This window comes from Colletes latitarsis, chromosome 9 (genome assembly GCF_051014445.1).
Source record: "Colletes latitarsis isolate SP2378_abdomen chromosome 9, iyColLati1, whole genome shotgun sequence".
NCBI lineage: Eukaryota > Metazoa > Arthropoda > Insecta > Hymenoptera > Colletidae > Colletes > Colletes latitarsis.
Window position 1 is genome coordinate 32,244,741 of NC_135142.1, and position 27,827 is coordinate 32,272,567.

At 32.7% G+C, this 27,827-nt stretch overlaps 5 protein-coding genes across 17 annotated transcripts; 4 read left to right on the forward strand and 1 right to left on the reverse strand.

Moving 5' to 3' along the window:
- The first annotated feature begins 1,712 nt into the window (after positions 1 to 1,712).
- Positions 1,713 to 6,926, forward strand: LOC143345835 (ubiquitin-conjugating enzyme E2 J1). Of its 2 annotated transcripts, none has more exons than XM_076773340.1 (5): positions 1,713 to 2,194; positions 2,516 to 2,721; positions 2,858 to 3,048; positions 3,105 to 3,222; positions 3,331 to 6,926. In XM_076773340.1, the coding sequence occupies exons 1-5, from the start codon at positions 2,158 to 2,160 to the stop codon at positions 3,595 to 3,597; spliced, it is 819 nt and encodes a 272-aa protein (XP_076629455.1). In that variant the 5' UTR covers positions 1,713 to 2,157; the 3' UTR covers positions 3,598 to 6,926. The 2 variants fall into 2 exon arrangements, with proteins under 2 accessions (XP_076629455.1, XP_076629456.1); XM_076773341.1 differs by having other exon boundaries at positions 1,716 to 2,194; positions 3,346 to 6,926.
- On the reverse strand, positions 6,441 to 12,496 carry LOC143345837 (uncharacterized). 3 transcript variants are annotated; one of them, XM_076773346.1, is made up of 9 exons: positions 12,198 to 12,496; positions 9,472 to 10,021; positions 9,250 to 9,301; positions 8,941 to 8,987; positions 8,821 to 8,854; positions 8,238 to 8,344; positions 8,042 to 8,154; positions 7,811 to 7,974; positions 6,441 to 6,580 (listed from the first exon to the last, which is right to left on the reverse strand). In XM_076773346.1, exons 2-9 carry the CDS (start codon positions 9,525 to 9,527, stop codon positions 6,572 to 6,574), a joined length of 582 nt encoding a protein of 193 aa, XP_076629461.1. In that variant the 5' UTR covers positions 9,528 to 10,021; positions 12,198 to 12,496; the 3' UTR covers positions 6,441 to 6,571. The 3 variants fall into 3 exon arrangements, with proteins under 3 accessions (XP_076629461.1, XP_076629458.1, XP_076629459.1); XM_076773343.1 differs by lacking the exon at positions 6,441 to 6,580 and having other exon boundaries at positions 7,064 to 7,974; positions 12,198 to 12,484; XM_076773344.1 differs by lacking the exons at positions 6,441 to 6,580; positions 12,198 to 12,496 and having other exon boundaries at positions 7,064 to 7,974; positions 9,472 to 10,093.
- A 1,532-nt stretch (positions 12,497 to 14,028) lies between these two features.
- Rpl7 (ribosomal protein L7) lies at positions 14,029 to 16,031 on the forward strand. Its single transcript, XM_076773342.1, has 6 exons — positions 14,029 to 14,103; positions 14,511 to 14,625; positions 14,720 to 14,895; positions 14,972 to 15,219; positions 15,524 to 15,621; positions 15,882 to 16,031. The coding sequence occupies exons 1-6, from the start codon at positions 14,093 to 14,095 to the stop codon at positions 15,990 to 15,992; spliced, it is 759 nt and encodes a 252-aa protein (XP_076629457.1). The 5' UTR covers positions 14,029 to 14,092; the 3' UTR covers positions 15,993 to 16,031.
- A 378-nt stretch (positions 16,032 to 16,409) lies between these two features.
- On the forward strand, positions 16,410 to 23,709 carry LOC143345829 (uncharacterized). Of its 4 annotated transcripts, none has more exons than XM_076773320.1 (21): positions 16,410 to 16,552; positions 17,069 to 17,234; positions 17,328 to 19,036; positions 19,114 to 19,227; positions 19,318 to 19,470; positions 19,541 to 19,707; positions 19,769 to 19,859; positions 19,959 to 20,141; positions 20,226 to 20,370; positions 20,440 to 20,536; positions 20,630 to 20,835; positions 20,910 to 21,108; positions 21,182 to 21,433; positions 21,529 to 21,648; positions 21,722 to 21,864; positions 21,955 to 22,141; positions 22,218 to 22,305; positions 22,377 to 22,505; positions 22,581 to 22,736; positions 22,819 to 22,911; positions 22,989 to 23,709. In XM_076773320.1, the coding sequence occupies exons 2-21, from the start codon at positions 17,081 to 17,083 to the stop codon at positions 23,154 to 23,156; spliced, it is 4,554 nt and encodes a 1,517-aa protein (XP_076629435.1). In that variant the 5' UTR covers positions 16,410 to 16,552; positions 17,069 to 17,080; the 3' UTR covers positions 23,157 to 23,709. The 4 variants fall into 4 exon arrangements, with proteins under 4 accessions (XP_076629435.1, XP_076629437.1, XP_076629436.1 ...); XM_076773321.1 differs by having other exon boundaries at positions 16,413 to 16,552; positions 16,808 to 17,234; XM_076773322.1 differs by lacking the exon at positions 17,069 to 17,234.
- A 248-nt stretch (positions 23,710 to 23,957) lies between these two features.
- LOC143345838 (eukaryotic translation initiation factor 4E type 2) lies at positions 23,958 to 27,792 on the forward strand. Of its 7 annotated transcripts, none has more exons than XR_013080327.1 (6): positions 23,958 to 24,547; positions 24,740 to 24,938; positions 25,028 to 25,221; positions 25,314 to 26,160; positions 26,598 to 26,682; positions 26,762 to 26,900. XR_013080327.1 is itself a non-coding variant. In XM_076773347.1 (6 exons), the coding sequence occupies exons 1-5, from the start codon at positions 26,082 to 26,084 to the stop codon at positions 27,504 to 27,506; spliced, it is 657 nt and encodes a 218-aa protein (XP_076629462.1). In that variant the 5' UTR covers positions 25,702 to 26,081; the 3' UTR covers positions 27,507 to 27,546; positions 27,630 to 27,792. The 7 variants fall into 7 exon arrangements, 2 of the variants coding, with proteins under 2 accessions (XP_076629462.1, XP_076629463.1); XR_013080325.1 differs by having other exon boundaries at positions 26,607 to 26,682; XR_013080328.1 differs by having other exon boundaries at positions 25,314 to 26,101; positions 26,607 to 26,682.
- Positions 27,793 to 27,827: the final 35 nt, after the last annotated feature.

Here is a 27,827-nt window from a genome sequence, read left to right on the forward strand (position 1 = left end):
TTGTTTATATATACATATACGTGACAAACATACGTATAGAAACATTACGATTATTATTATCATTACTATCATCATCATCATCATCATCATCATTATTATTATTATTATTATTATTATTATTATTATTGCCATTAAGATTATTATCATTATTATTACATACGGCCACCACTATTATTATTATTATTATTATTATTATTATTATTATTATTATTATTATTATTATTATCAGTAAAACGATGAAGATACAGGTGGATAATTGCTAAAATTAAATAAAAGATCTTACTTATACATAATTATAAATACGTCATGACGACATATTCATAACAATTAATTATTACGATAACGTAATGACATTATTATTATTATTACTATTATAAATAACACCCTATTCCCATTTGTTGTGAATGTTTACGTTGTTTTATGATATTCAGAATATTCTAAAAATAAAGTCTATAATTTCCACGAACATGCACGTTTCTTTCCGTCCTTTGATCGTTTGAGAAAAAAATTTTTGAAATGATTCCCAAATTAAGTTTCTACACCTCCATTAAGAGGAACGTACTCGTGTATGACTAAACGTCATACTTTTGTTCGGAATTTAGTGCTAGTATACGCGAGAATTCTCTAGAAATCACTTAATTGCATACTATTGATAATGAACAATCAACTTGCGGAAGCATGCTTTATGTAATCGACTGTGGTATTAATTTCCCGCGGTTGTCTGTCTCTCTATGTGTACTACCTGTAATTGGATCTTGCAGATCAAGCGAAACCTAACATTCGTCGAATAACTTGATCGCACGAGTACCATCTTGTCGTTTCATGTTAATTGCTACAACCTCAAGAACACTGATTCGATTGTACGTAATCGCCAGCTCAGAGATAATGACATTCAATTATCATATCGTTAAAATTCAATATAGTCAATTATATTTTCATTAAATTCGCATACTTAACCTACATTTAATGCAATGACAACAAAGTTTTACAAGTAGCAAAGTTCATAATTCGTATGGAAAGATATAGTCACCTTCGTGTAGAAATGGATTCCTAAACAACATTTTCTTTTCTTAGCAAATCTAAAACCAAAACAAGAAAAGAGGTGCAAAGAGGATGGGCAATTTGTATATACATATAATCGATAGTACTATGGATAAATTTGTTTATCTGAATGTACCTAAAGATAATTTAAAAACTAGTTACGAAAAATTTGAAATTTTTATTTACTAGAACGTTTATCGAGTCAACGACTCCAAGCATAACTCAATTTTGGTCCAACAATGGCTTATTTACAATATGATAACATTTTCCCGGTATCTAGGTCTCGATCCAATCGAGCATCCGACGGAAAGAATTGAAAATATCTTAAAATCTAAATAAAAGAATTACTCCACGGAATATAGCCTTTATTATTCGTCTTATTCTTAATTGTTCGAAGACTGTTGCAAACCGATATTTGTACCATATAATAAATATCTTTCATTTGCATGCAGAAAAATGCTTTGAAGATTAAGAATTCTACTTTGATCGCGTGTAATTATATTTCGAGGAAATTATTAATGAAATTAAATTGACCAAATTTCATTCTCGTGTAAAAACAACAACTTTTTCGTCGCTGTATATTTTCCAAGCATTTAACTTGCTATACGAATATTCGAGTGTTAAAAATTTGGACAAGAAATCTCGGAGCACAGATCGAACGCGAAAGACGAACTGTAAAATATGGATGTACGTGATCAATGTGACCGCTTAATAGCATCTCGTTGAACGATGACATCCATCGTTGACCCGTTTTGGAAAATTCTGTAGACATCGACCATATCTGTACGCATTTACGAACAAACTTTAAGGGACCGAACTGACCTATACGCGCGGGCGCGAGCACGCGATAAGCGCGGCCATTTTCACGTTATTTTTTGTGCAAACTTATAACGCCGCACCTATTAGGCCACGTCAAAATTAACTTCAATCAATTTAAACGTCGTTACGCTGTGCAACTATTCCTTTTCCGATGGTCAGGATGCAACGAAGAAAAATGTGAAGAATGCACTACGATTGGCTACGACGGTACATCGAGGCCGTATGACAAAGCGATAGCACTCAGCTCGAGTACTATTTTTATTCCAGTTTTTAACCTCGACCGACACGCTCCCGAAAATGTCATTCGAGGGAAAGTACAACGCGAAAAGTCCCGGTAAGTCAGTCCCAGAAAACGAAATTCTATATGTTCGATCATGCCAGGATTCCGCCAACAACACACAGTACACTTGCAATCTTTTTACGAGTTTTCCTTCTTTTCCATTTATTGAAAACCGTTATCTTTGAACGTTAAGTATACATTATCTCGCACTACATATCTCCAAGCGTTCTCTTCCAATATGTAACGTTTAAATAAATCAATCGCTTATAGTTAATCAAAAATATTAATTCTAATTTGATAATTGCCTTTTATTGCTGCAAACAATGTTATGTTAGACTTGTATCAATGGCCCAATGTCATTTAACAAAATTCTAGCTGTAAAAAGATTAATGAGAGAGGCTCAGGAGCTTTATGAGGCAACCGAGGAATATTATGCATCACCATTGGAGGACAATCTGTTTGAATGGCATTTTACAGTACAAGGACCACCTTCCACAGATTTTGAAGGTGGTGTTTATCATGGCAGAATCTTGTTGCCTCCAGAATATCCTATGAAACCCCCAAATATTATATTGTTAACAGTAAGTGATTATAACTTCAAACGTATTTTAATATCTGTTTTTCAATAACCTAGCGTAATGCCAGATAAACGTCTACTTTTGCATTTGCATTTGCATTTGCATTAAGAAAATTTGCAAATATATATCATTTTTCCAGCCAAATGGTCGATTTGAAATCAACACAAAGATATGCCTGAGCATTTCTGGACATCATCCTGAAACATGGCAGCCCTCTTGGAGTATTAGAACAGCTCTGTTGGCCTTGATTGCTTTCATGCCAACACCAGGAAACGGGACAATTGGTTCTTTAGATTATAGTAAAGAAGAAAGGCAGAAACTAGCAAAAAAGTAATTTATATAAGTTGTAAATTGTACAGTCTCTGAAAAAGATTCTTTCGTTGTAGATCATTGAATTGGCAGTGTGACACTTGTGGAAAGGTTGTCAACTTATTATCCAAAACTACAGTCAAAAAACCCATCACAGAAGAGGAACAAACTATGTTGAATACGATTGCCTTAAAGGTAATTTTATAATCGAATTCAGTGAAGGTATCAGAATGATAATGTAAAAAGTATAGTGACCGTAATAGCCGTAAATTTGAGTAATTATGACGTGTAAGGCTGTTCAAGAAATCATATTTTCAGGCCGACGATTCACCGACATCCGAGACATTTTTCATGGATAACGAAGACAGTATTTCAGTCGATGAATTGAGGCGACGTATGACCATTGATACAACTTGTACTGAAAATCAAGATCGGCAACAATCAGACATAATACTAAACCAACAAATAGAGACAATGTCATTTTCTAACGACTTATTCTGGAACATTCTTATTGCCTCCTTGGTGTCAGCGATAATTCTACTTGTTTTGAGACGACTGTTTCTTGTTTAAATTAATCTAAATGTAACACATTTTACGGATAGCTTTTTTAAACATAGAGAAAAACAACAGATTTATACACCCTATCAATAATCTGGTTTCCATAAAAATACAATATATGGCAGAGATATGACTGCACTGATATATCCACTTTAGTACATATCTACCTTGATCCTACAGAGGATATTCATTTTACTGTAAAAATTGTTTTTGTTACTTGGAAACAATGTAAATTCAAAATCTTAATTGCATTGTTATTATTTTTCATCGGCTGTATTTACTAGTCTTTGAGATTGTTTTTTTTTTCTTTTCTTTTCTTTTCTTTTTATATATTATATTATATGTATACTTACGCTGTTAATCTTTAGTATTATAAATGTTACTGCTTGCATTTATCATATATATATGTATATGTACTTCATTTGTATTCAATTACTTTTATAATAATTATTATTTTATAGTTCCATATCAATTAACCCAAAATAACAAAAAATCATATTACTTTCACAAACATCAACTATATTTGTAAAAACTGCCAAATATGTAGCAAAATTTATTTCATAACATAACAAAGTATTAGCTTTTGTCAAAATATGTTTTAATTTTATGTTGCTATGGTCTTAAAATACTCGCGTATTTTTTCTCTAATCGTTTATGTAATTATAGATAATTCTTATAATAGAACTGTATATAACGTAAAAATTTAATATAAGTTACATGATCAATTCATTATGTTGTATTTCACAAAATTGTGCACATGAAAAGTAAAATATACACCAGTGTAAAAAACCCGTGTGTAATTGCAATACAAACATAATACCACTAATTTTATTAACATAAACTAATAAATTCTTTCGTCGCAAACAATATTTTTTAAATGTATTCTGTACGTTGAATTAAAACAATATTTACGGAATGTTTAATCTCGTAATTAAAAAGGTACATTAATATAAATGCATATGTATGTACTTAAATGGAAGCACCTAAACCACTGTGATCTAGTATATTAAATTTTGATTTGTACTCAAGTTTGAACAAAGGTTAGGAAGAAACGATTGCACCATCGACGTAAAAAAATATTGTCACTAATTAATTAAAACTTTGTATCATTACCACGAGACCATATGAAACCAATCTCATTACACCTGTGTGCAATGTTCTATTAACCTACACACACTTACAATTCACATGGTGTTAATCAAACATACAAAGAGCATTCACGTATGTAGAAAGTACAATTATTTTTTCTATTGCTTTTTACACGCATGTAGAAATGTAATAAAGCAACTGTTTATTAAAACATATTAGTATTAATACATGTATAATAATGTTATCACTTTCACGTTCAACTTTATACTCGTTAAAAGTCGATCAAACGATAGATCGATATATTTCTAGAATGTCCGTTAGTGAACTGAATCATAGATAAAAATCTGTACGTCGCAAGGTGCGTTATATCATTATTATTTAATAATACTAATGAAATTTATTACCGTGATCGTATATAAAATTGTTACTAAATAAAGGGATAACTGGTACAATGATAATATCTGTGTTTAATACGTAAGCAAATAATGTATAGTGTTCACTTTTTACATATTGCAAATTGACAATGACAATGAACGTCTGTACATAAAATATAAACAATATTATTTAGATTATTAATGCTAGGCGCAGATAAAGATATTTTTAAAGCCAACAATGATAAATTTTGTTTACAATTTCAAGATTGATACAATAATTTAAAATTATCCTTACAATTTAATTATCCATATAATGCCATTAATACATCGAATCGATTATAAAAATCAGCCCTATAATTAATTAAAAGTAGCTGGTTAATCGAGCAAAGTTAGATACATAAATGTAACTTATGCAAAATAATCATTGTGGTACAAAGTAGTAGCCATGAGGAGACTTAATACTGAAAACACTTTTGGTCCCTATTATTTCAGAGCACTTAAAATTCTCGAATAAACGCCTTTAGCATAAATATTTATTAAATAAATATGTGACAATCAATTTAAATACTTTATTTTATATGCTATTAAATCGAAATAAATAAAAACAAAGAAATGAAATATATAACAACAAGATTGGCAAAAAAATTTAAAGAACAAGGCATTTTAAGATTAAAGTTGATAAATTTCCAACCAGAACTATGACATTGGTGTCAACATTACTTGACTGTTGTATAAATATTGTATCCATCTTTTATCTTTGATATAGAGACAGATTCCAAGCGTTTTATAATTTTTTGTTGTTGTCGTTTCAAGCACCTTTTTCATTATTTTCAAACTGAAGAATACACATGAAACTATTTATGTACGTACAGGACACGTTTCATACTTAAATTAGTAACATAGGTATTATAATGTCAAGCCACATACGTTTTGCACAACTAATATTTCTGTGCGTTTATCATGCAATTAAAATTTAATGTTTCGGCATTTAGTATTTCCGACAGATGTGAATGAATTTTCGGAGTGTAAAATAAACGACGACAATAGACGGAATCTATAAATTGTATACGTAGCTATGGCACGGCGTTATTAACATGCTACACCATTATTATTATCTTTATTATCATTTATTACCTACGCTATTGCCGCATAAATTTTGATTCACTCGAAAATTATTCATAAGGTAATAATCTTAAATTTAATTATGCAATTATAACGGAGCATACCCGCGAATGTAATGCAATCAAAGTTTCAAATAGCATGTTAGCAGTTATGAATTTCATATTTTTTTTTTCTTTTTTTTTTGTATCTATTGTAAGGCAGCCTACCTCGGTCTTAAAATTCATTTACTTCATTAATCGACAGTCTCTATCTAAACTTGTAACCTAATTACCTCGTAATAATTTAACCACAGTAGAAACATGTTTTGTACACTCAAATATGTATTAACATTAACATTACACCAGCACCACCTCGTGTTCTGTTTGCTTCCTTGTTTAAATCTTCCAGAGATTCGAGAGATTTCACTGTGACTAGATTTACAAATAGACTATATGATAATCTTTCTTTTTATAAAATACAATTAATTTAAGATATACTAAGCTCTGAAAGAAATTTTTCCCCAAAAGAAGCCGCTTTTTTAAAATTCCGTTTGCAAAAAATATATTGCATTGATAGCACCTGATGCATTTTAATTAATTTTTTTTTTTTTTTTTTTTTTTTCTTTTAACTTTTTTTCCTATCTAAGTTAAATCGTGAACAGTAGAGTTTACAAACATAAGAATTTATACTGTCGCGTACATGATATGCATGTATCTAACCGTTTGAAGCACAATTGGCCATTTATATAAAATTTCTTTAGACTATTTTCATGGAAAATCTATCCATTAAGAAAAAATAAAAAAATGTGTGAAAGAAATTTTATTATATATGCGTTATTTAGGTGCTTCAAAAGGTTAAAATAATACGTTATAATACTATGAATTAATGTTTGTACAAAAGAAGATGAGATCAGTGTCTTTCAAAGTACATAAATTTTAATATTAAACTTGTAATCTTGGAGGAAAGTATAAACTTCTGGAATAAGATGACAAATTTAGTTCTTTTAAAATGTAACATAATGATTATTAATAGGAAGAAAGTTATTGTCCCGCGGAAGTTATATAAAATGAGAATGTAGATAGTTAAGAATAAAAATTTTTCGTAAAATACTTTGAAAGGACATAATTAGGGTAGAATAAAAAATGCATTAAGAGAAAGAAACTGTTTAAAAATGTGTAACATTGCAAATGTTTCGTTCAGAACTGAGTAACAAAAGTATATCCGTTTTTTACTTGTGTAAGACTTATATACATATGTTATAATATAAAAAATTCTTCGTTTGAATCATTGGCATTTTCTTCTATAATAAATTGATGAAAGGTATTCTCAATAATATACCTTCCTATTAAAATGTTAATTATGCTAAGTTATACACGTATGTATATATTTTTTGAAACAATATAAATATATCTTCATATTGTTTCAACAATACAAATATTGAAACAGTAGAATCTTTTTCTTTGTCTTCTAAAAGTATTTCATACTCTTTTAATTCCGTTGTGTACCCCTTCTTTATAATACAAAAATACAAACAATCCTGTTAATTGTAAATACATTATTTATCAGCTAGTACTAGTCCATTCACCTGTCTCTTGTAATGCTCTATCTGTTAATCTTTCTATCTCAGTCAATAACTGTTCAGTCTCTAAATCAACACATACCATATCTGCTTCAACCGGATCCCATTCTAAACTATTTGGTGTAGACACCCTAGACCAAGGAGATGCTGTCAAACTAGAGGGCTGACTATTGTTGACCGACGTTTGAGTCATAGAACCATCGTTACTCTCCGCAATTTCATCATCCACGACTGGTACAGGTAATCCTAAAAAGTTAATACTTTTGTATCGCGTTCGCTTTATGTTCGTAAAACGTAGTTTTAAACTAATTACCTTCGTGTTCCCACTCTAGATCTAACGAAGACCCGGGAGTAGAGGAAACACATGCTTGTTGTTTCATTAATGTCCTTGCATCAAGAACTTGAAGCGGTGTATCCAACCCAGAACTAAAAAATTATTTCAACGTGTTTTACGTATTACAGAGTTGATATTTATAAACATATCACGTTACTCGAGGTAAGCATCATACCTTGTAGAAGCATTGTTCCTAGACTTTAATCTGGCATATTTATTAGTACCCTTTGACCAACCCCCATCTTCCAACAATTCCAATGTTACAGGAACTCCATGTTTCTTCTACAAATACATTACAAGTACAATTGCTGAATACAATTGTCGTAAAGATTACATGAATTTTATGCAATATACAGTAGTGCCCATTTAAGTGTCCGTGCTCGGGACCGGCCGCGGTCGTTTAAGTGGGCATGGTTAGTTCTCAGAATTGAACGGAGATAAGGAAAGAGGATAAGTGCGAGTGAGATACAATAGCTGGCACCCGAAACCATATATACAATGTATCGATAACGACCAGCGTTAAGTTACGCTCAACACGCTCGATGTTCGAAGCCGTTTGGCTTCCAAGAATTGGTGGGGATAACCGCGGACACTTAAGTGGGCAAAAATGCGGTCAATTAAGTAGGCACTACTGTAGTTAACTGTACCAACAAGAAATCTTGGAAGTGGTATTGCAATTGATAATAATTTACATTATGCAGATAGACCTACTATTCGCAATAAAATATATAAAAATCCTGATAATCTAATCCATTTACCTTGAATCGATTTAAGGAGAGAAACGATAACAGGCTATCCAGGAAGCATAACAATGAAGCGTATAATTAATACAATAAAAAAAGTGAAACACTGCCCTAAAGCTCAACTCAATTCCTTACGTTTTTGATCCTCTAGATTGGTCTGCATCTCCTTTGCCCTCCATAAACTACAAAGAAATTAGTAAGTTCTAATTATCCTTTCACTACATTCATAAACAAAAAATTACATGGAATGATTTTTTAGAAAGGACCAATGTGATTATCTTTACATATTATCTGTACAATCAGTTTTTAAACATATTCTCAAAGATTTATGAATAATTGCACCAAGTCTTCTTCAAAAATCATCCTCTGTATATTATTATTACGAGCTGTAAGACATTTTATTTGTTACTGATGTCATTGTTCGTACGATAAAATTTTATATACCTCAACTTGTTCGTCTCCTTGGAAAGACATACTGGTGTGCCTTTGGTAAAACCTTAAATTTAAAGGTGTTCAGCGTCAGAAAACAAAAGACGTACATATAACGCGGAGAAAGCATAAATATGTTACGTGAAATTTCTAGGAATAGCAGGAGTCTAATGCGTGAATACGAATACAGAATTTCTTGGGAAACCCATATCTCAAAACAATTGGGATATGTCTAACCTGTACGACAAGGAGTCTGTAACTTTGGAAATGCAGCGGCCGAAACAGGCCCCCATGACCTGTTAACACACGGCGTACCGCCGTCATCTAACTGATATAGGCGTTCAAATATCAGTATTTAACTCCACGTGATACGTGAAAGATAATAGTTAAAAAGGCGGCCCTCCGCACAAAACTGCAGAAATATCAAACGTGACTCATCGTTGTCGAATACGAACGTACAGAGCGTCTGTCAGTTGCATACTCGCATACAGTGCATAGATGCCAGAAAGGCACCGAAGGTGCTCTCTCACACTATGTCAGATCACGCGTACGTGAGCTCGTGGAGTTTCGGAAACCCGACAAAGGCAAAATGACGCATGCCCTCTTTCTCGATTCTCCGAAGTTGTCTCAAGTAATTTCGGACCGCCTCGTGGGAGTCGAGAGAGAAAGGCTCACACTTCCTTTCTCGCTCTTGAACTAATATCCGACCTCCCGTCAACAGGTCTCCACTGGCCTCTGCTGACCACTGCTGACCGCTGCTGACCACTCCTGACCACTCCTGGAATTTCTGACAACGTATAACGATTACGACTGACTACTGTTACCCTCTCCCAGCCTCTGCTGGCCTCTGCTGACCACCGCTTATATTTCTGACAACGTATAACGATTACTATTGACTTCTGCCTGCCTCCGCTGGACTCTGCTGACCGCTACTGACCACTCCTGATACTTCTGACAACGTATAACGATTACAACTTGCTACTGCCTGTCCCTACTGGACTCTACTTGCCTCTGCATACCTCTGCTGGCCTCCGTTGGCCTCTGCTCACCGCTGCTCACCGCTGCTGACCACTGCTGACCACCGCTTATATTTCTGACAACGTATAACGATTACTACTCGCTACTGCCACCCTCTGCTGACCTCAGCCAGCATCTCCCGACCTAAGCCGGCCTCTGCCAACATCTCCCGACGTCAGCTGACCGTCGCTGACCACTGCTGACCGTTGCTGACAACTTGTCACATGATGTATTATAATATAATATGTTTATATGTATTAAAGTTTTGTATAATGTAAATCTATGCCAATAAATGATATAATTTCAAAGTATTCAATGTGTTCTCATCATTTTTTACCGTCCTTTTCCTCTCCAAATCATTCTCTTACCTATAAGATGCGTACCACCTTCTTCGCAAGTTCACCAGCATTTTAGAAATGTTCCGGGAACTTTGGAAATCCGAATTTGACCTTGACCTTGGCCCAGTTTCGGAAGTGGGCCAAGGCCATTCGAATCTTAGAAAAATTCTGAGCGCTTTGGAAATCCGAATGGCCTTGACCCAATTCCGAAAGTGGGTCAAGGCCATTCGAAATTTCAGAAATCTTCCGGCCGACTTGGAAACCCGGATGGCCTTGACCCAATTTCGAAAGTGGGTCAAGGCCATTCGAAATTTCAGAAATCTTCCTGCCGACTTGGAAACCCGGATGGCCTTGACCCAATTTCGAAAGTGGGTCAAGGCCATTCGAAATTTCAGAAATCTTCCGGCCGACTTGGAAACCCGGATGGCCTTGACCCAATTTCGAAAGTGGGTCAAGGCCATTCAAAATTTCAGAAATCTTCCGGCCGACTTGGAAATCCGGATGGCCTTGACCCAATTTCGAAAGTAGGTCAAGGCCATCGAATCTTAGAAAAATTCCGGGCGCTTTGGGAATCAGGATTTGGCCTTGACCCAGTTTCGAAAGTGGGTCAAGGTCACCGGCATTTCAGAAAACGCTCCGGGCACTTTGGAATTCCAGTTTTAAGTAGAGAAACGGTTTCTTATAACTAAGGGAATAATGGGGAGAGGAAAAGAAAGGTAAAAGCGATGAGAACACATAGAATTCTTTGAAATTATATCATTTATTGTCATAGATTTACATTATACAAAGTTTTAATACATGTACATCATGTTAGAAGTTGTTAACAAAGGTCAGCGTGGTCAGCAGGGGCCAGCAGAGGTCAGCAGAGGGATGCAGAGGGATGCAGAGGGATGCAGAGGGATGCAGAGGGATGCAGAGGCATGCAGAGGCATGCAGAGACTAACAGAGGCAAGCAGTAGCAAGTTGTAATCGTTGTACATTACCAGAAGCATCAGGGATGGTCAGCAGAGGTCAGCAGAGGCTGGGAGTGGCTGACAGTAGCAAGTTGTAATCGCTATACGTTGCCAGAAGCATCAGGGGTGGTCAGCAGAAGCAAGCAGAGGTTGGGAGAGGCTAACAGTAGTAAGTTGTAATCATTATGCGATATCAGAAGCATCAGGGGTGGTCAGCAGTGTTCAGCAGAGGCCAGCAAAGGCATGCACAGGCAAGCAGAAAGCTGCAAAGGCAAGCAGAGACTTGTAGGGGCATGCAGTAGTAAGTATTAATTGTTATACATTATCAGAAATACCTGCAGTGGTCAGTAGCATTCGGCAGAGGCCAGGAAAGTTCAGCAGAGACAAGCACACACTGACAGAGATCAGCAAAGACCAACAGAGGTTAGCAGAAATTGGTAGTAATCGTTATAGGTTGTCAGAAATATAAGCAGTGGTCAGCAGAGTCCAGCAGAGGCAAGCAGTAATCAGGAGCAGTCAGTAACGGTCGCTGTATGGTGTCAAAAGTTGTCGAGAGTTCTGTAATTTTGTTAGCACTGGTCATCAGAGGCAAATAGAAACCAGGAGTAATTTGCAGAGTTCAGTAATGAACTCTAGGAAAGGCAAGTAAAAATACCTGGGCAGTCGAGATTCCGAATCGTATGCCGTTGACGTGAAGTCGGATTTCAGTTGTTCAAGTGCGAGAAGGCAAATGTGAGCCTGCCTCTCTTAACTCCCATGAGACGTGTCTACGATGCACTCGGCGCTTCGTCTGGGTTAGGTCTGGTTTATACCAGAGATGACAGATCACGCGTATGTACGTGAGCTTGTAGTGTTTCGGAAAGTCGACAAAGGTATACTGACTGTTTTCCATCAAGAGTATCAGACTTACGCGCGCTAATAACAATTTGTACGCGACTCTTAAGTTCGGACAGCTTCGGGAATTCGAGAAAGAAGGTGAATATAATCCTTCAAACGTCAAAGTTTGTCGTGAAATAGTTCGTTATCTCCGACGCTAGATGGCGCTTATTTTTCTACCTCGAACCCTCTGGTGGAAAAACGTCCAAGTTTGTCGTGAAATAGTTCGTTATCTTCGATGCTAGATGGCGCCTATTTTTCTACCTCTAACCCTCTGGTGAGAAATCGTCCAAGTTTGTCGTGAAATAGTTCGTCTTCTTCGACACTAGATGGCGCCTATTTCTCTATCTCGAGAAATAGTTGTGGGGCCATCTCGCGTTTGAGAAAACGTACTATTTCCCGACAAACTTGGACGTTTTCCCACCAGGTTTTTTTACATCGTAGTTTTGGAAAAAGAATTTTTTTCTCGAAAATGCGTAGGATTTCAGGGTATGTTTATTCACCAAAAATGATTGTAATCGATCCCCGCAACTAAAAATAATTTTTTCAGAATGATTTGAAATTTTTTAATTTCGTCGGTAAAGTCCACCGCATGGTTGCGGGGATGGGGTCATCAGCCTGAGAAGGCTGAAGTAAGAAGGAGAAGTAATAATCGTTATACGTTGCCAGATATATCAGAAGTGGTCAGCAGTGGTCAACAGAGGCCTGTAGAAAAATTCTAAAGTACATGCTACCACAGACAAGGTATACGAATAGACCTTTCACCTAATGTATTTTCTCGGCCCGTTTCTCTGAGGCTCTAGACTCATTAAAATTCGTAAAAATAGCAAAGTTATAGCCTGTTGGAAATTCCGACACGCTCCCCCTAAACATAGGGCACGACAAGAGGTAAGGCGTCGCGTAGACGTGCGGACTCCAACGACAAGCGCCAGGCCCGGTCATAAACCACCCCCGAAGGCCCTTGAAAGGCCTTCGTCAAGAGAACTGCATAGGGACATTTCCCAGACCGGGAAAGACACTTCGTTCGGAGCTATTAACGGTGTTACATCGTGCGCAGCTCAGCAACATAGCCACATTATTATTGTATTTTTATTTCTCTTTCTTATAAGCCATTTAAAGGGAAGAGTATCTGTATCTAGTTGTTAACCTAGTAACTTATTATATCAGGGAGTACCGCTACACCTCGTACCCTCTGGTGAGCAAACGTCCAAGTTTGCTTTCCCATCAGAGGTTTCGAGCTAGGGAAGAGGTCTCTCTGAAGATAGTAATAACAGTTCTTCTCGCTTAACATCTCTAATTATATACTTCATGCTTCAATTAAATGATTATCGTTGATTGGCTGATAATACGCAACATCTTTTATAGAAAATTCCTAGTAGGGATTCCTATCTCACGAAACTGAAATACACGGGTATTGCATAATTGTATCCGTTTTTAATCTGTGTAATTTGAAAGATTATTATATTATAATAATTTATTATAAGCCTAATTCTCTTGTTATTTATCACTTACACTCTCATAAAAGTTAAGATCACATACCTACATAGGTAAAAAAGTAATTTCAACTTCCCCGCCTTTAACAAAAGAACTAGACGAATCACAGTTAACTTCAGAATAAACGTACGAGTGTTCTGAAATGCACAAGGATTAAAAATTTCTTTACCAAGTGATAGAATGGCGGACATGTAAGTGCTGTTCTGATCTTAAAGAAATCTGAAAACATCGCATGCTAACATAACCATTACGATTTTAAAATGCGTTATTATAAATTCTTTCTAATTTGTATATCATATGTATACTGTCATTTTTCGGCTTTCTTTGAAATTGACAGATTATTACGTTTCGTTTAAGAATCATACAACCGATCAACATGAGACATGGTAGAATCAATTTTTTGTCCTTAAAAGTTGTATTGATTTTGAAAATAGGTACTCATTTTTGTCTTCAAATGAATGAAATTGAAATATTTATTAATTCAAATAATCTTGTTTTATATTGCTCAGGAGAACCTAACCTAATTGTTCTGTATACTATGCAAACTGTTTGTTATTTTCATACGTTCGTGGTAATAAATTTTACATTTTTTGTATAGGAAGAAAGACACTGAGCCCATAGCTAAAAAGCTACCGGCAGTACCAGAGTCGGTACTTAAGAGGAGGAAAACCCGCGAAGCAGTTAGAGCTGCGCGTCTTCAAATTTCTATTAAGGTATTTTCTTGTAATTTTAATTAACTTTTCTAATACTTTACTGTTTGTTTTTTATTATGGATCTTTTAATAAAAATAATTTTTCCAACTTTCAGCAACGTGCAAATCGTTACAAGAAAAGGAAGGAAATCTTCAAAAGGGCAGAAAAATATGTTATAGAATACAGAACGAAGGAGAGGGATGAAATCAGATTAAGAAGACAAGCTAAAAATCGTGGAAATTACTACATTCCTGGAGAAGCTCGACTAGCATTTGTTATTCGTATTCGGGGGTAAGTGTAATTTACCCATTGATGTTAGCTTGCAATTGTAACATTCAAAGTATATTGTCAAACATAAAAATTTCAGTGTGAATCAAGTTGCTCCAAAAGTACGCAAAGTACTTCAGTTATTCCGCCTGAAGCAGATCAATAATGGTGTATTTGTGAAACTGAACAAGGCAACAATTAACATGCTTCGTATTGTTGAACCTTACATCACATGGGGATATCCAAACCTAAAGTCAGTTCGTGAATTGATTTACAAAAGAGGGTTTGCTAAAATAAATAGGCAACGTATTCCTATCACAAGCAATGCTATCATCGAAAAGAAACTTGGTTAGTGTATGCTAGAAAACTTTATTTATAAATAAGAAATTGAAATGTTAGATTCGTTTGTCAGTCAGAATTTTTTAACGATTATTTTATACTAGTTTAATTTATTGACGAATCTATGGAAGTTGTATTCAATTACCATATACTGCTCCCTTCCACTTTGTCAAAGAGTAACAGAATATTTGAAAAGCCTTTTCATACGTTTTATATTCAGGTTTGCAATTATTCTTACAATTTCTAAGATGTAATCAATAATTAGATCTTTTATTAAATACTATCTTAATAATACGCGGAATGAATTTTTCAGGCCGTTCCGGTATTATCTGCACAGAAGACTTGATCCATGAAATATTCACGGTTGGATCAAAATTCAAATATGCAAGTAACTTCCTATGGCCATTCAAGGTAAATGTATCTCTAAATTTTCGATCACGACATAGGCATGGTTGTAGAAATATTTCTTGTTCTACTAACCTCCTACTATGTCGTAGAATAATACGAGTTTCTCTTCGTGACGCGCATGTATTATTGCGTCTCTTAGTCGAACTCAAACAATTCTAACAGTCCTACTCCTCTTGCCCCTGTGCAGTCCCGCGGGACTTCTAGTCAGCGGGCCACACAACTTTTGCCTTTAAAAAATTAATTAGTTTCTTTCTATTTCTTAGCTTAACACACCCAATGGTGGGTGGCGCAAGAAGACTAACCACTACGTTGAGGGTGGTGATTTTGGAAACCGTGAAGATAAAATCAACGAACTTCTCAGGAGAATGGTTTAAATTTATAAAAAAATGAAAAATAAAGTTACATACAACCTATTATTTTATGTTAAATTTTATTCATATGTTTATTTTGTGTACTTACTATCCCAAAACAGTTACAAAAGTGGCTAATACAATTGTATTTTTTATTTGAAAAATTCATCAATCAATATTAAATTACGTAATAGATTAAACAAGTTATAAAATATTCAATAAGTCTTACAATAAAATACAATAGCGAAATAGTTACGTGGATCTTCAAATAATATCCACACATTTATTTTTACTGGATACCACTACAATCGATAATATACAACTGCAATGCTATTTCTATGTGAATTATCAGCACTTTTTATTTGAACGTGCAACGTACCAAAACGCATGCGCTACATTACTATATCGAATGCATAGTCCAGTTGTATTATACGCTCATATACTCTACTTGTATTACATTGCGAGAATGGTAGAAGGCGAAGTTTCCGAGTTCAAATCTTGTAGCAAAAAGTTCAAGTTAAATACCTCATTTCTTCGATAAAATATTATTTTTCATGTAGAAATAAAATCCTGAACAAATCTTGGTAAGTATATTATATAAAAAGTGAGAAATTATTGGGTATCAAAATTACTTATACGTAATTTCTCATATCTATGCATATAATACAAACCTAACCTTATCTTTTCTTTTGGAAAAAATTATTTAAATTAATTGTACATGCAAGCAATATATTGACAAAAGATTTAGATTAATATTTCAAGTACTATTAACAAACTTTCTCTTTGTACTTACGTTTAAAAAACCCGCAATATTGATGTAACTTTGGGTCTGATTGCAGATACCTTGCATTTTCGACACATGTTCTTACGTTCGAATCCTGCACATGTCAATTTTTTTTTAATAAACGACAAAATATGTTTTTATATTGTAAAACGTTCTATCATAGCAATGGAATATAGCAATGGAATTTTTAATTAAATATCGTATCTTAGAATGATACAGAAAATGAATTATTCAATACTCTCCTCAATTATTCGTACACTGAAATAAAGCATGTAATATTTTTGATTAAATACAACGGTTTTTAATGTCCATTTAGATTGCATTAATAATGAACAAAGAATCTATGAATTCTGATAGTCCTCCTGATAATATGAACCCATCTATTATTAAATCAAATTACTCATTAGCCAAAAATACAAAAATGATCATTCTTCCTCCAAATATTTTACAAAATATTTGTATCAGTGATTCTATAGTAAAAGGTAAATGTATTAATTATTATAATTATTGGTATTATGTAAGTTTTTATTCAGATTAAGTATTGACTTTAATATTTCATTTTAAATTGATTACAGGTGATAGTATTGTACCTGCCATAGAATTCATAAAAAAAAAAAATAATCTAAATACTGTTGTAACAAAAGAACATAAGGATGCTAAATCCATAGAAGATTCTACGAATTTACATACTGTAACAAAAACACAGATGGCTGTAGAAGTTACTAAAAGTAAACCAATAGATGATACAGATAATGAAACTTGGATAAATGCAACAAAAGTGCCTAGACTTAATAGAAATGAAGAAGAACTACTATCCAAAGTAAGCCACATGGAACAAGGAAAAGATAATTTTCATGATCAAAGAAAACAGAATAATAATGGAAAAATAGATAAGTCTATAACAGATTCTTCAAAAAATCGAAAGAATGAAAATAAAATAGAATCGATGACTGGTAACATAGAAGATAGTCAAAGTACCTCAAACAATGTGTCAAAGTCTCAAGGAGTAGATAAAAGGTTTAAACAACATAGTAATACAAAAATTTTAGATAGAAATTCAGAAAATCAGAAGAAAACTGAAAGTAAGTATGAAATTGATACAAATTTTCTTGATAGATCTAAACGCATTCGCAAACAAACTAATTTTGATGATTATATTACAACATACAAAAAGGAATCGTTTAAAAAAAAAAATGCAATTTTGAATCAAAGAAGAAAGGGTACTCCTAGTAGAGAAAAAAGAGAAGTAATTAATCCTAGTACTATGTCAGCTACAGTCGAAACAAATGACACTATTAATCTTAAAACATTTATAAAAGGGGAGCTTGATATAAAAAACAAAATAGACAAAACTGCAATTGATTCACATATAGCTGATACTTCTAACACACCAGCTGTAACCAGGAAATCACTGCCTTTAAATTCCAGCAATGTTTCTGGAAATTTTTTTACCATTCAAAATAATAAAGATAATCGTTTACAATATTCCGAGGATGTAATAAGTGGCACGTGTATTAAGATAAAAAGTATAAAAGATACAGTCGAGATGAATGACAAAAGTGGTAATGAAATACACGTGGGATCAACAAGTACATCTTTACTTAAACATACTGCTTTGAAACAGAATGATTTCGAAAGAAATTTAAGAATGGAAAGAATGGAAGAATCGAGTAATAGAAACAGAAATTTATCATGTACTGAAAATGTAGAGTGTGTTAATTCAAATACCATTGAGAATAGAAATGATATAATGTTTCACATAGCAACTCCAATAAATCAGAATAACACTAGCCAAACTTCTTTAGCTGTACCAGTAGTAAGAAAAAGGGGCAGACCTAGAAAAGTTTCTCTACCTCAACAACTTTCAAGTACTTCGAATGAATTAGAAGGAAATTTAGAAACAGTACAAAATATAAATAATGTTTCCATTGCAGAAACAGTTGTTCATAGTAAGAGACGTAATAAAAAATCGTACAATGTCATTAGTAATGATGGCTTGAGTGATGATAGTAGTACTGAAACTAGTGTTACAAATTCATATGTTGTTAAAAAAAGAGGTAGACCACCGGGTACAACTTCAGACAGAGGTGAAGACAGAGGCAAAGGCAGAGTTAGAGGTAGAGGTAGAGGTAGAGGCAGAGGTAGAGGTAGAGGTAGAGGTCGAGGCTCGTCATATTCTATATTGGATACTGAGTATGTACCAAAATTAAAGGGACCAACAACTACAGGAAAGATTAAACAGGAAAATTGTACTGAAATAACTAATACTTCCCGCATACCAGAAGTAGGTTTTATACAATTTTAGATGTTTAAGTTACTTTATTCAGTATGTTTGTACATAATTCATTATTTTTAATTAAGGTAGACCCAGTAACTTGTGCCAAGTGTGAAATGCAAATACCAATAAGGCAATGGAACTCACACAAGTTGTTAAAACATAATAATATGTGTTGGATGAAGGGTGACGAACCTATGGTAAATATAATACAGTAATTTCTCGCTTATTTGAAATAATCAGATTATAGCAAATACTTTCAACACAAATTTTAACGTCAACTGTTTTAGGATTTTGAAAATGATATTAAATTATTGAAAAAAGTACTAATAGCTGCTCATAAAGAAAGGAAGGGTCAATTGACCTGTGAAAAATGTGGTGCTCTAAAGCGAAGTACAAATGGCTTTATATCCCATATGCAATTTTGTGGCAAATCTGATGAAGTAAGATACTTTTCTAAAATGATAAAATATTTCAATATAAAATAAATTACAAAATTATTATATATTGTAGGAGAGACAGGCTTTGTTGGTAAAGTGTCCAATTTGTGATGCTACTATGATGCCATCTTCTTTGGAGATACATGAACGATCTCATAGGCAGTCGGCGCAAAGCAAAATAAAAGAATTGGAATTATATACTTTGGATAATGAAAAAGTAAAACGCAAAGCTGCGGAAAAGTAAGAGTCGTATAATCAACATTATGTAAAATAAAATATTGACGTACTGTTTGAATTTTAGAGCAGTGGCTAAAATTTTGGAATTTACGGAACTTACTAAAGATAATAATTCATCTTCCGAGAAGAAACTGAAACTTGACGCCTCTATGTTGGTGCGCTATTTCTTTAAATAATTTTCTATTAAAAAAATTCGGTTTAATATACTTGTACTCATTAATATTACGTATAATTATATACTATTAATGTTACAGAAACACATAATAAAAATGCCTGAACAAAGAAAGTCCATACCAGGAGTGTGGAAAGGTATATGGAGAAAAGAATTGTCTACAAAGGGAACAGTAACTTGTCGTCAAATGGGTTGTACTTTTACATGTTCTTTGTTCGAAGAGATGTGCAATCATTTTTCTCAATGCAATTTTACTCCTCAAGAGGTACAACTTATTATAAATGATAATAAAATTGTTTTTACGGTATGCATTCAAAATACGAAATGGTTGTATTTCTTTTTACTGTAGCGTTATATATGTAAAATATGCAAATTTTCAACTGTCTCTGATGAAAATATGACAGAACATGTAATGAAAAAACATATAACATTGGAAGAAACTGATAAATATTCGGATTTCGAAGAAGAAATCGAAAATGGTAGTTCGGACGAAAGTAAGCGTAAATGCCATTACGAAAGAGAATCTTAAATTATTAAATTTTATTAACAATTCTTATTTTTAGAATCTTCTTATATAACGAAATTTTTGAATAAGGAGCTAATGTATAAAATTGGGTGGACCGAACCCTATTTTCCTACTGTACGTTGGACTATGGAATTGTAAATATTTATAATTTTTACAGTTAACAAATTTTTTAACCTTTATATCCTTATAATATGGATAAACATACATTACATCACTTTTCCTTGCAGCGAGCAAAAAAATTATAATCTTTATTTATTTGAAGATCATATTCCCAATCACTTTACGTTATTAAGAGACACAGATATTATTAAATATTTACCACAATTAGAAGTTTCTATGAGAATGAAAACACAATTGTCGAAGCCTGAGGTATTGTCTAATACAGAAATTCCATGGAAACAATGGAAAAGGTTTGAAGGTGGTTTTGATGAAGGTAATTGCTTATATTTAATTCTGTGATATAATTATAACGCAGATTGATATATTGTAATTAGAATACTTGTTCAGGTACTGCAACATTTTTTGTTGGTGGACCAGTGTGGGCTCTAGCTTGGTTACCTATTCCATCACCAATGTACTCTAAAGAACCTCATCAGTATGTTGCAATCAGTACTCACCCAACAATGGAGAGTGAATACACTGTAGGAAAAGCTTATCTTGGTTCAAATATGATACAGATTTGGAATGTAGGACACCTAGATCATGAGTTAGTAATACAAATATAAATAAAATATCATATAAAATTACATCAATTGGTTTTAAACCGTATTTTGTTTCAGAAGTGATAATAAAAAAGAACCTGCCTTATCGTATGCAGTTGTACACAACAATGGTACAGTATGGTGTTTAGAATGGTGCCCGTCTGGTTGTTATCAAGATGAAAATCTGAATAACTGTCAACAAGAAAACAAAATTCATTCTAGTCTTAAGCGAATGGGTATGCTTGCAGCAGCATGCTCAGATGGCAACGTATACATTTATTCTCTACCCTTTCCAGAGGAACTTGAGTTTAAAAACACTGAAAAAAACGAGTGAGTAAAACATTTGTTAAACTTCTTCTTATGGTGTTGATTCAAACATAGTGAAACGCGTTAATTATTACTGATAATATTTAATGTCGTTACAGATGGCCCATATATCACACTGATCCAGTAATGATACTAATTGTAAATATTTCGATATACGATAACAATAAACAGAATTGGCAGTGCACCAAGTTATCATGGAGCAAAGAACATGGACATAAGTAAGATTTTTGTAATTGCGTTTCTACACTTTTCTTGTAATTTTGTAATAACGAAATAATACGATTTTACTAGTACAATTGCTGCAGGATTTTCAAACGGATACATTGCATTATGGGACCTTACGTATAAATCACCGTTATCGATGCAAAAAAGACAAAGTACATGGTTTATAAATGCATTTCAACATTTTTATGCTCATGGTAACGCTATAAGCAGTAAGTATTTGTTGATTATTTCTTGTGAAAAATTTAAAAAACATAATAATGTTTCAAACAGAATTTTTAACAGCTTTATTATTTTTATAGCGGTAATATTAGTACCATTTAATGGAACAAAGTATCTAGCTTCAGGCAGCCTAGATAGAGCATTCAAGTTTTGGAATCTAGAAGATACAAGCACCCCGCAAAATTGTATTCAAAAGGGTATTATATTGGATGGTGCATGGATGACACATTGGCCTTGTGCTGTTATTTGTTTCGACGATGCTCTTGGGTAAAAAATAATATCCGAAGGTATTTTTAATAAATGATGGAACTTATTTACTATTATGGAATTAATTTTATTACAGATACAAGCATACGAATACTTATTTAATTCCGTTGAGAGGTCAAGAATGCAGATATTATCCGATTTTAGCAACAAATTCTCCTACATACGTACGTAGGTTAAAAGTAGTTTTACACACATTCCCTAAATGTAGTATAATTCTTATTAAAATCTCCTATAGGCTTTATCAGTTTCCGATTACGCAAATAGCATTGCACATGGCACATTAGCTGGTGAAATAATAACGATTTTTCCTCATCAGCTTTTAAGTAGTAGAGAAATTGAGAAAGCTGTACAGAAAAGAAGAAAGGTATTTCTTGTATTTAAATTGCCAATGTTATAATTCCTTATCTGTAATATTAACGATAAATTGTTTTGTTTTCAGTTAAGTTCGTACGTCAAAATAGTGGATTTGGAAACGAAAAATGGTAATAAGAATGATAATACAAATGAAAAGAAATCTAAGGGTTATGACTATATGCCAGAAACTTATGACGAATGCAAGAATCGTTTCGGAGTTATCTTTTGTGATAATCTGAAGGTATATATATATATATATAATATTTTTGTTATGTTTAACTTATATAATTTCACAATTAATATTTTGTGTTATTATATTTAAGAGTATCGAACGTTATGTACAATCACAATCACTGCACACGGAAAAACTAACAGCAGTTCCAATTGAGGAATATCCATTTATGTCAGTAAATAGAGTAAGCATTACAATTATCTTTTTGACACTAATATTGTAGTTTAGTACAGTATTATTGATGATTTATTAAAACTCTAGATATCTTGGAATCCAAATGCATGGAGTTATTTATGGCTAGTGGTTGGTTATCAAAATGGTTTGGTAAGATTGTTAAGCTTCAAATATATGTCTATGCAGCGTGAATTAAAAACGTGGTTACCTCAACACGTTGAATTTATGCTTAAGAAAACAAAGGTCACAACATAAAGAAGTTGTTAACGTATAAAATCATAATGTATACTTATCTAAAATCAAGCATAATAAAATTAATAGCAATTGCTTGTTGTTTATATATAACAAATTATTTTTTATAATTTTATACATATTAAGCTGACATTTTTATATGGAGAAAAATACTAATCATTATACATATAAAAATTATTGTTGTGTATATATAAAAAAAGTATTTAAATTTCATTAAATATGTATTTAAATATTCCAGATCGTCTGAGAAAGTAGTACGTCTTGTACAATATGTATTTACACTTTTATAATTGCAAATATTTAAGAAACTTAGGAAAAGAACAATTATTAAATTATAATAATAAATAAAGATCCCTAACACTGAATGAATTTTGACTCAAAATTTACAAAATAATATTTCTTTGTTAATAAGAGTAGAAACTCTTACTACACTAGTTAAACGGAATGCTTTATAAACGCCTATATCAATGAAGAAATGTTTGTTTTCATTCTTTTCTTGAAAATTGAAAGTTCGAGAATTGAATTCGAGGACAGTTAACTCGAAGCAAAATTAAGTAGTAGCAGGGTGACTCACCTAAACCGGGCCATCTAAATATCTTCTCCAATTGTAATAACACAACAAATATTTTATATACAATTTAAATGTCACCAAGAGGTTAATATCTCCTAAAGAATATTTGTTTTTTAAGATCACTTTTTCGGAGTTCTTGAAGTCATCCAGTTTCATAGAGATCAATTTAACATATATATATATATATATATATGAGAATAAGCATACATATGAATTCGAAAACATAGTACCTTGGACCATATGTAAACGACGAACGTGGTGTTTTCTCAAATATGGCAGCCCCCGCCATACATGTACATACATATATGTATTGCGTTGTGTCCTCTTAATACGTGGGTGGGAGTATAATTAATTAGACCGTTACTGATTACCAATCACGTTTACATAGTTTCTGACATATGCGTGCTACACTAGCTCGTGCACGATTGCGCCCTCTGACGCCTACCGGTACTACCTATCCTAACAATGTATATGTATACGCATAGTGTAAATGTTTTATACAATAGTGGGGGTAACATGTATATATAATCTCACCACGAAAAGTTTCGAGGCTGAGCGAAGACTATGGAAGAAATTAAAGTACTTGGTAGCAAATCGTGAAGCAACAAATAACTCGATATCATAGTTCTTCTTCTGACATTTAAAAGCGATTTCTCCATCACAGTTTATCACTGCCGGAAGTTCGCGATAGCAAATACGAATGTTCTTCGAAGTTAAATGAAACAGAAATATTAGTTTGCTAACTATTGTATCCAAATTTTTAAGAAACTGATCAAAACGCAGAAACTGCTTTTGTTTCGTTTTGTTTTTATATTTAGTACAAGTAAGTAAAAAATATTTTGTTTCTTTTAGTTGATTAAGAAAAACTGAATGTATAATACAACATGTTTCATCGGTTCCGAATATACATATATCAGGGATATATACGATTAGGATTAACACGCGCATAGTTTCCTTTCTGTGTTTATAAAAGACGTTTTCATATTACTATAATATAGAAATTTTGTTATTTTAGAAATGGGTATCAATCCAATGAAATGGAAAACCAGAAACATATTATACTCTAGCATAACGATTTTTATTTTCTATGTACTTTTTATGTATAAAAAGAAGCATCAAGTAATATTCGAGGGTACAATACATAATTCAAATCCTATGCACATTTGGGAATTCGTGGCCGATTTTAGTAATATGAAGAAATTAAATCCGACTATGTATGTAAAGGAATGAGTAATTGTTCCAATTTTTTTTTTTTTACGAAAGTTGACACTGGAAAAATATTTCTTTGAATTAATATTTTTAGAGAAAAGTTTAATGTCATCGCAGAAAGTGGCAATTACGATCACTGGAAATATTCGGTCGAGTATACGGAACGTTTGAGTCATATACCAATTATTCGAAATAAAGCAACCGGACATTATGCTATACGACAAGATAACAATGGTTATTTGATTACTTCGAAACATTATACGTGTTTTTTCTTCAAATTCGGATGCCGTGAGTTAAGATTTTTGAAATTTGAAACTTGTATCGACGAACCGATTAAACTTTGAAATGATTTTAATTTGAAATTCTGATTCCCGTTTCAGTGGAGTCTATCTCGCAATTCAGATTCGATCGTGACGGTACTAACGACACGAAGTGTATCGAAACAGTGCAATACGAATGCCCGATCATATTTTCAGTACTGTGCTATAAAGAAGTTATTTATCAACGAGAGGAGATCATGAACAGATTGAAAGTAGAATTCTCAGTAACTAAAGTTAAAAGCAATTAATATAAATTGATTTTTTTATTTCTATATAATGGTTGTAATAAATATGTAACCACTACAAACATTTATTTTCTTTTGCTAACAATTTAATTTTATGTATTTATATAGAAAATTATTATTTAATATTGCAAAATCTTGATCATTGTCCTCTATAAAAAACATTCGTTAACAGATTGTAGATTTTATTATTCGTTTCTGATTTCGTGTGATTTTAAAGTTACTATCTCGTAGGTTGTTAAATTTTGAAAATTTATTCAAACGATCGACATTTTCTACAAAAAATTGCAAGTTTTTCGCTTGATCCATTTTTACAAGAAAAATGCTAGGTATTAACAATACAAATATCTTGTATATGCATTAAATTTTAGTATGACCAACATTTAAATGTAAAATCTCTGATGCAAAGCGACAAAAAAGAACGTAGCGGGGAGATCAACAATTTATCGAAAACATACATATGAGAGAACGTGTGAAAAGGGAACGTAGAGCGAGAAAGCTTTATATTTTTATTTGTATTTGTTGAAATATATAGTTTATAGCATTTAATAAATATTCTGTATACAATTGTATCACAGCCCGAAACATGTCCAATAAATTCGAGGCGTAAGTGAAAAAAGCGTTCTCCTTATTTCGTCGTGCCTTTTTCTGTGGGCTAGATAGAGGTTAGATTTGTTTTAAATGGAAAACGAAACTGATCGACATACTTGCATTGTGTTACACTTGACATGCAGTTATTCGAGCGACTTAATATGTTAGCTAGTAGTTTTAATATGATGTTTTCTAAGAAATTCCACTTAACAAAACGTGCTACGACCTGACATTTGTCAGGGATCAAATACTTTTTCATGCGTATTTAAATTTTAATTGTTATTTACTTCTACTTTTTGACGTTTCAAAACAATTAAATTTTTTGTTCGGCGTGTGTTACGTAAAAACATTACTATGAAGATTAATTAAAATAATTAAACAAAATAGTAGTTTAAAAGTCATTAGTATGTTTATACTGTGCCTTTGAAGTAATGTGATATGTAAAAAAGTAAAAATGATTAGATTTTAATTTTTATAGTTTATTTAAAGCTCATTTTGTGAATAATAGTAGTATTTGTAGGTTAAAAGGTAATGAGGACAGTGGAGACAACGAAACACAGTCAAAAGATAATCAAAAAGTTGAGAAAGATTCAATAGTAAGTAAAAACTGACTCTATTTTGTTCAACTTCATTAATATTGTTTTATGTGTTACTAACGCATCTACTAAATAGCAGATACTTATATTTATTGTAGCCTCATATAGAAATTAGTCCAACCGAGCACAAATTACAATATGCATATGCATTATGGTATAGTCGGCGCAATCCTGGTAAACAACCAAACATACAAAGTTACGACCAAAATTTAAAATTGGTTGGTAGGTTTGCAAGCGTGGAACAGTTTTGGAGTCTTTATAGTCATTTAATTCGGCCATCAGAGTTAACAACACACACAGACTTTCATCTTTTTAAAGTTGGCATAAAACCAATGTGGGAAGTATGTACTCTTTTTTTATATGTATCATTTTATATTTTAAATTTTTCTTGATTAGTATAGCTATGATTTTTAATAATAACATATATCTTTTATTTCAGGATGAGGCAAATCAGAAAGGTGGTAAATGGATAGTACGATTACGAAAAGGTTTAGTATCCAGATGTTGGGAAAATCTTATATTAGCTATGCTAGGAGAACAGTTTATGGTCGGAGAAGAAATATGCGGAGCTGTTGTATCTATAAGGTTTCAAGTGAGATTATTTGTACAAACTTAAAATAGTAGTATACGTATTGTTAAAATTTATTTTATATTAATTATTTTTACAGGAAGACATAATATGTGTATGGAATAAGACAGCGTCTGATTATGCAACAACAACACGTATTAGAGACACATTAAGGAGAGTACTACATCTTCCAGCCAGTGCCTCTATGGAGTACAAAACCCATAATGAAAGTTTAAAAAATATTCATCGGCTTTAAAATCATGTGACGTTAACTCGAGGATTTGAATCATTTTTGAGTGAGTAATACAATTTTTCAAACATACTTGTTATAAAATTTATACTTTGTAATCTAATATCGTTTGTACATTTTAATATTTAGCCAACTGATACTTGTGAGAAGATGATATTTCTTAGGAGAAAAATATTTTATGACTAAAGAATTTGAATGAACATCTTATTCGGTAACACATTTTATTCACAAGTGTCTCATTGTAACTTATGTAAATAATAAATACATGTTGATAATAAAAAAAAAGCTCTTATTTCCGAAATATATAAATTTATCACAATTTTTTAT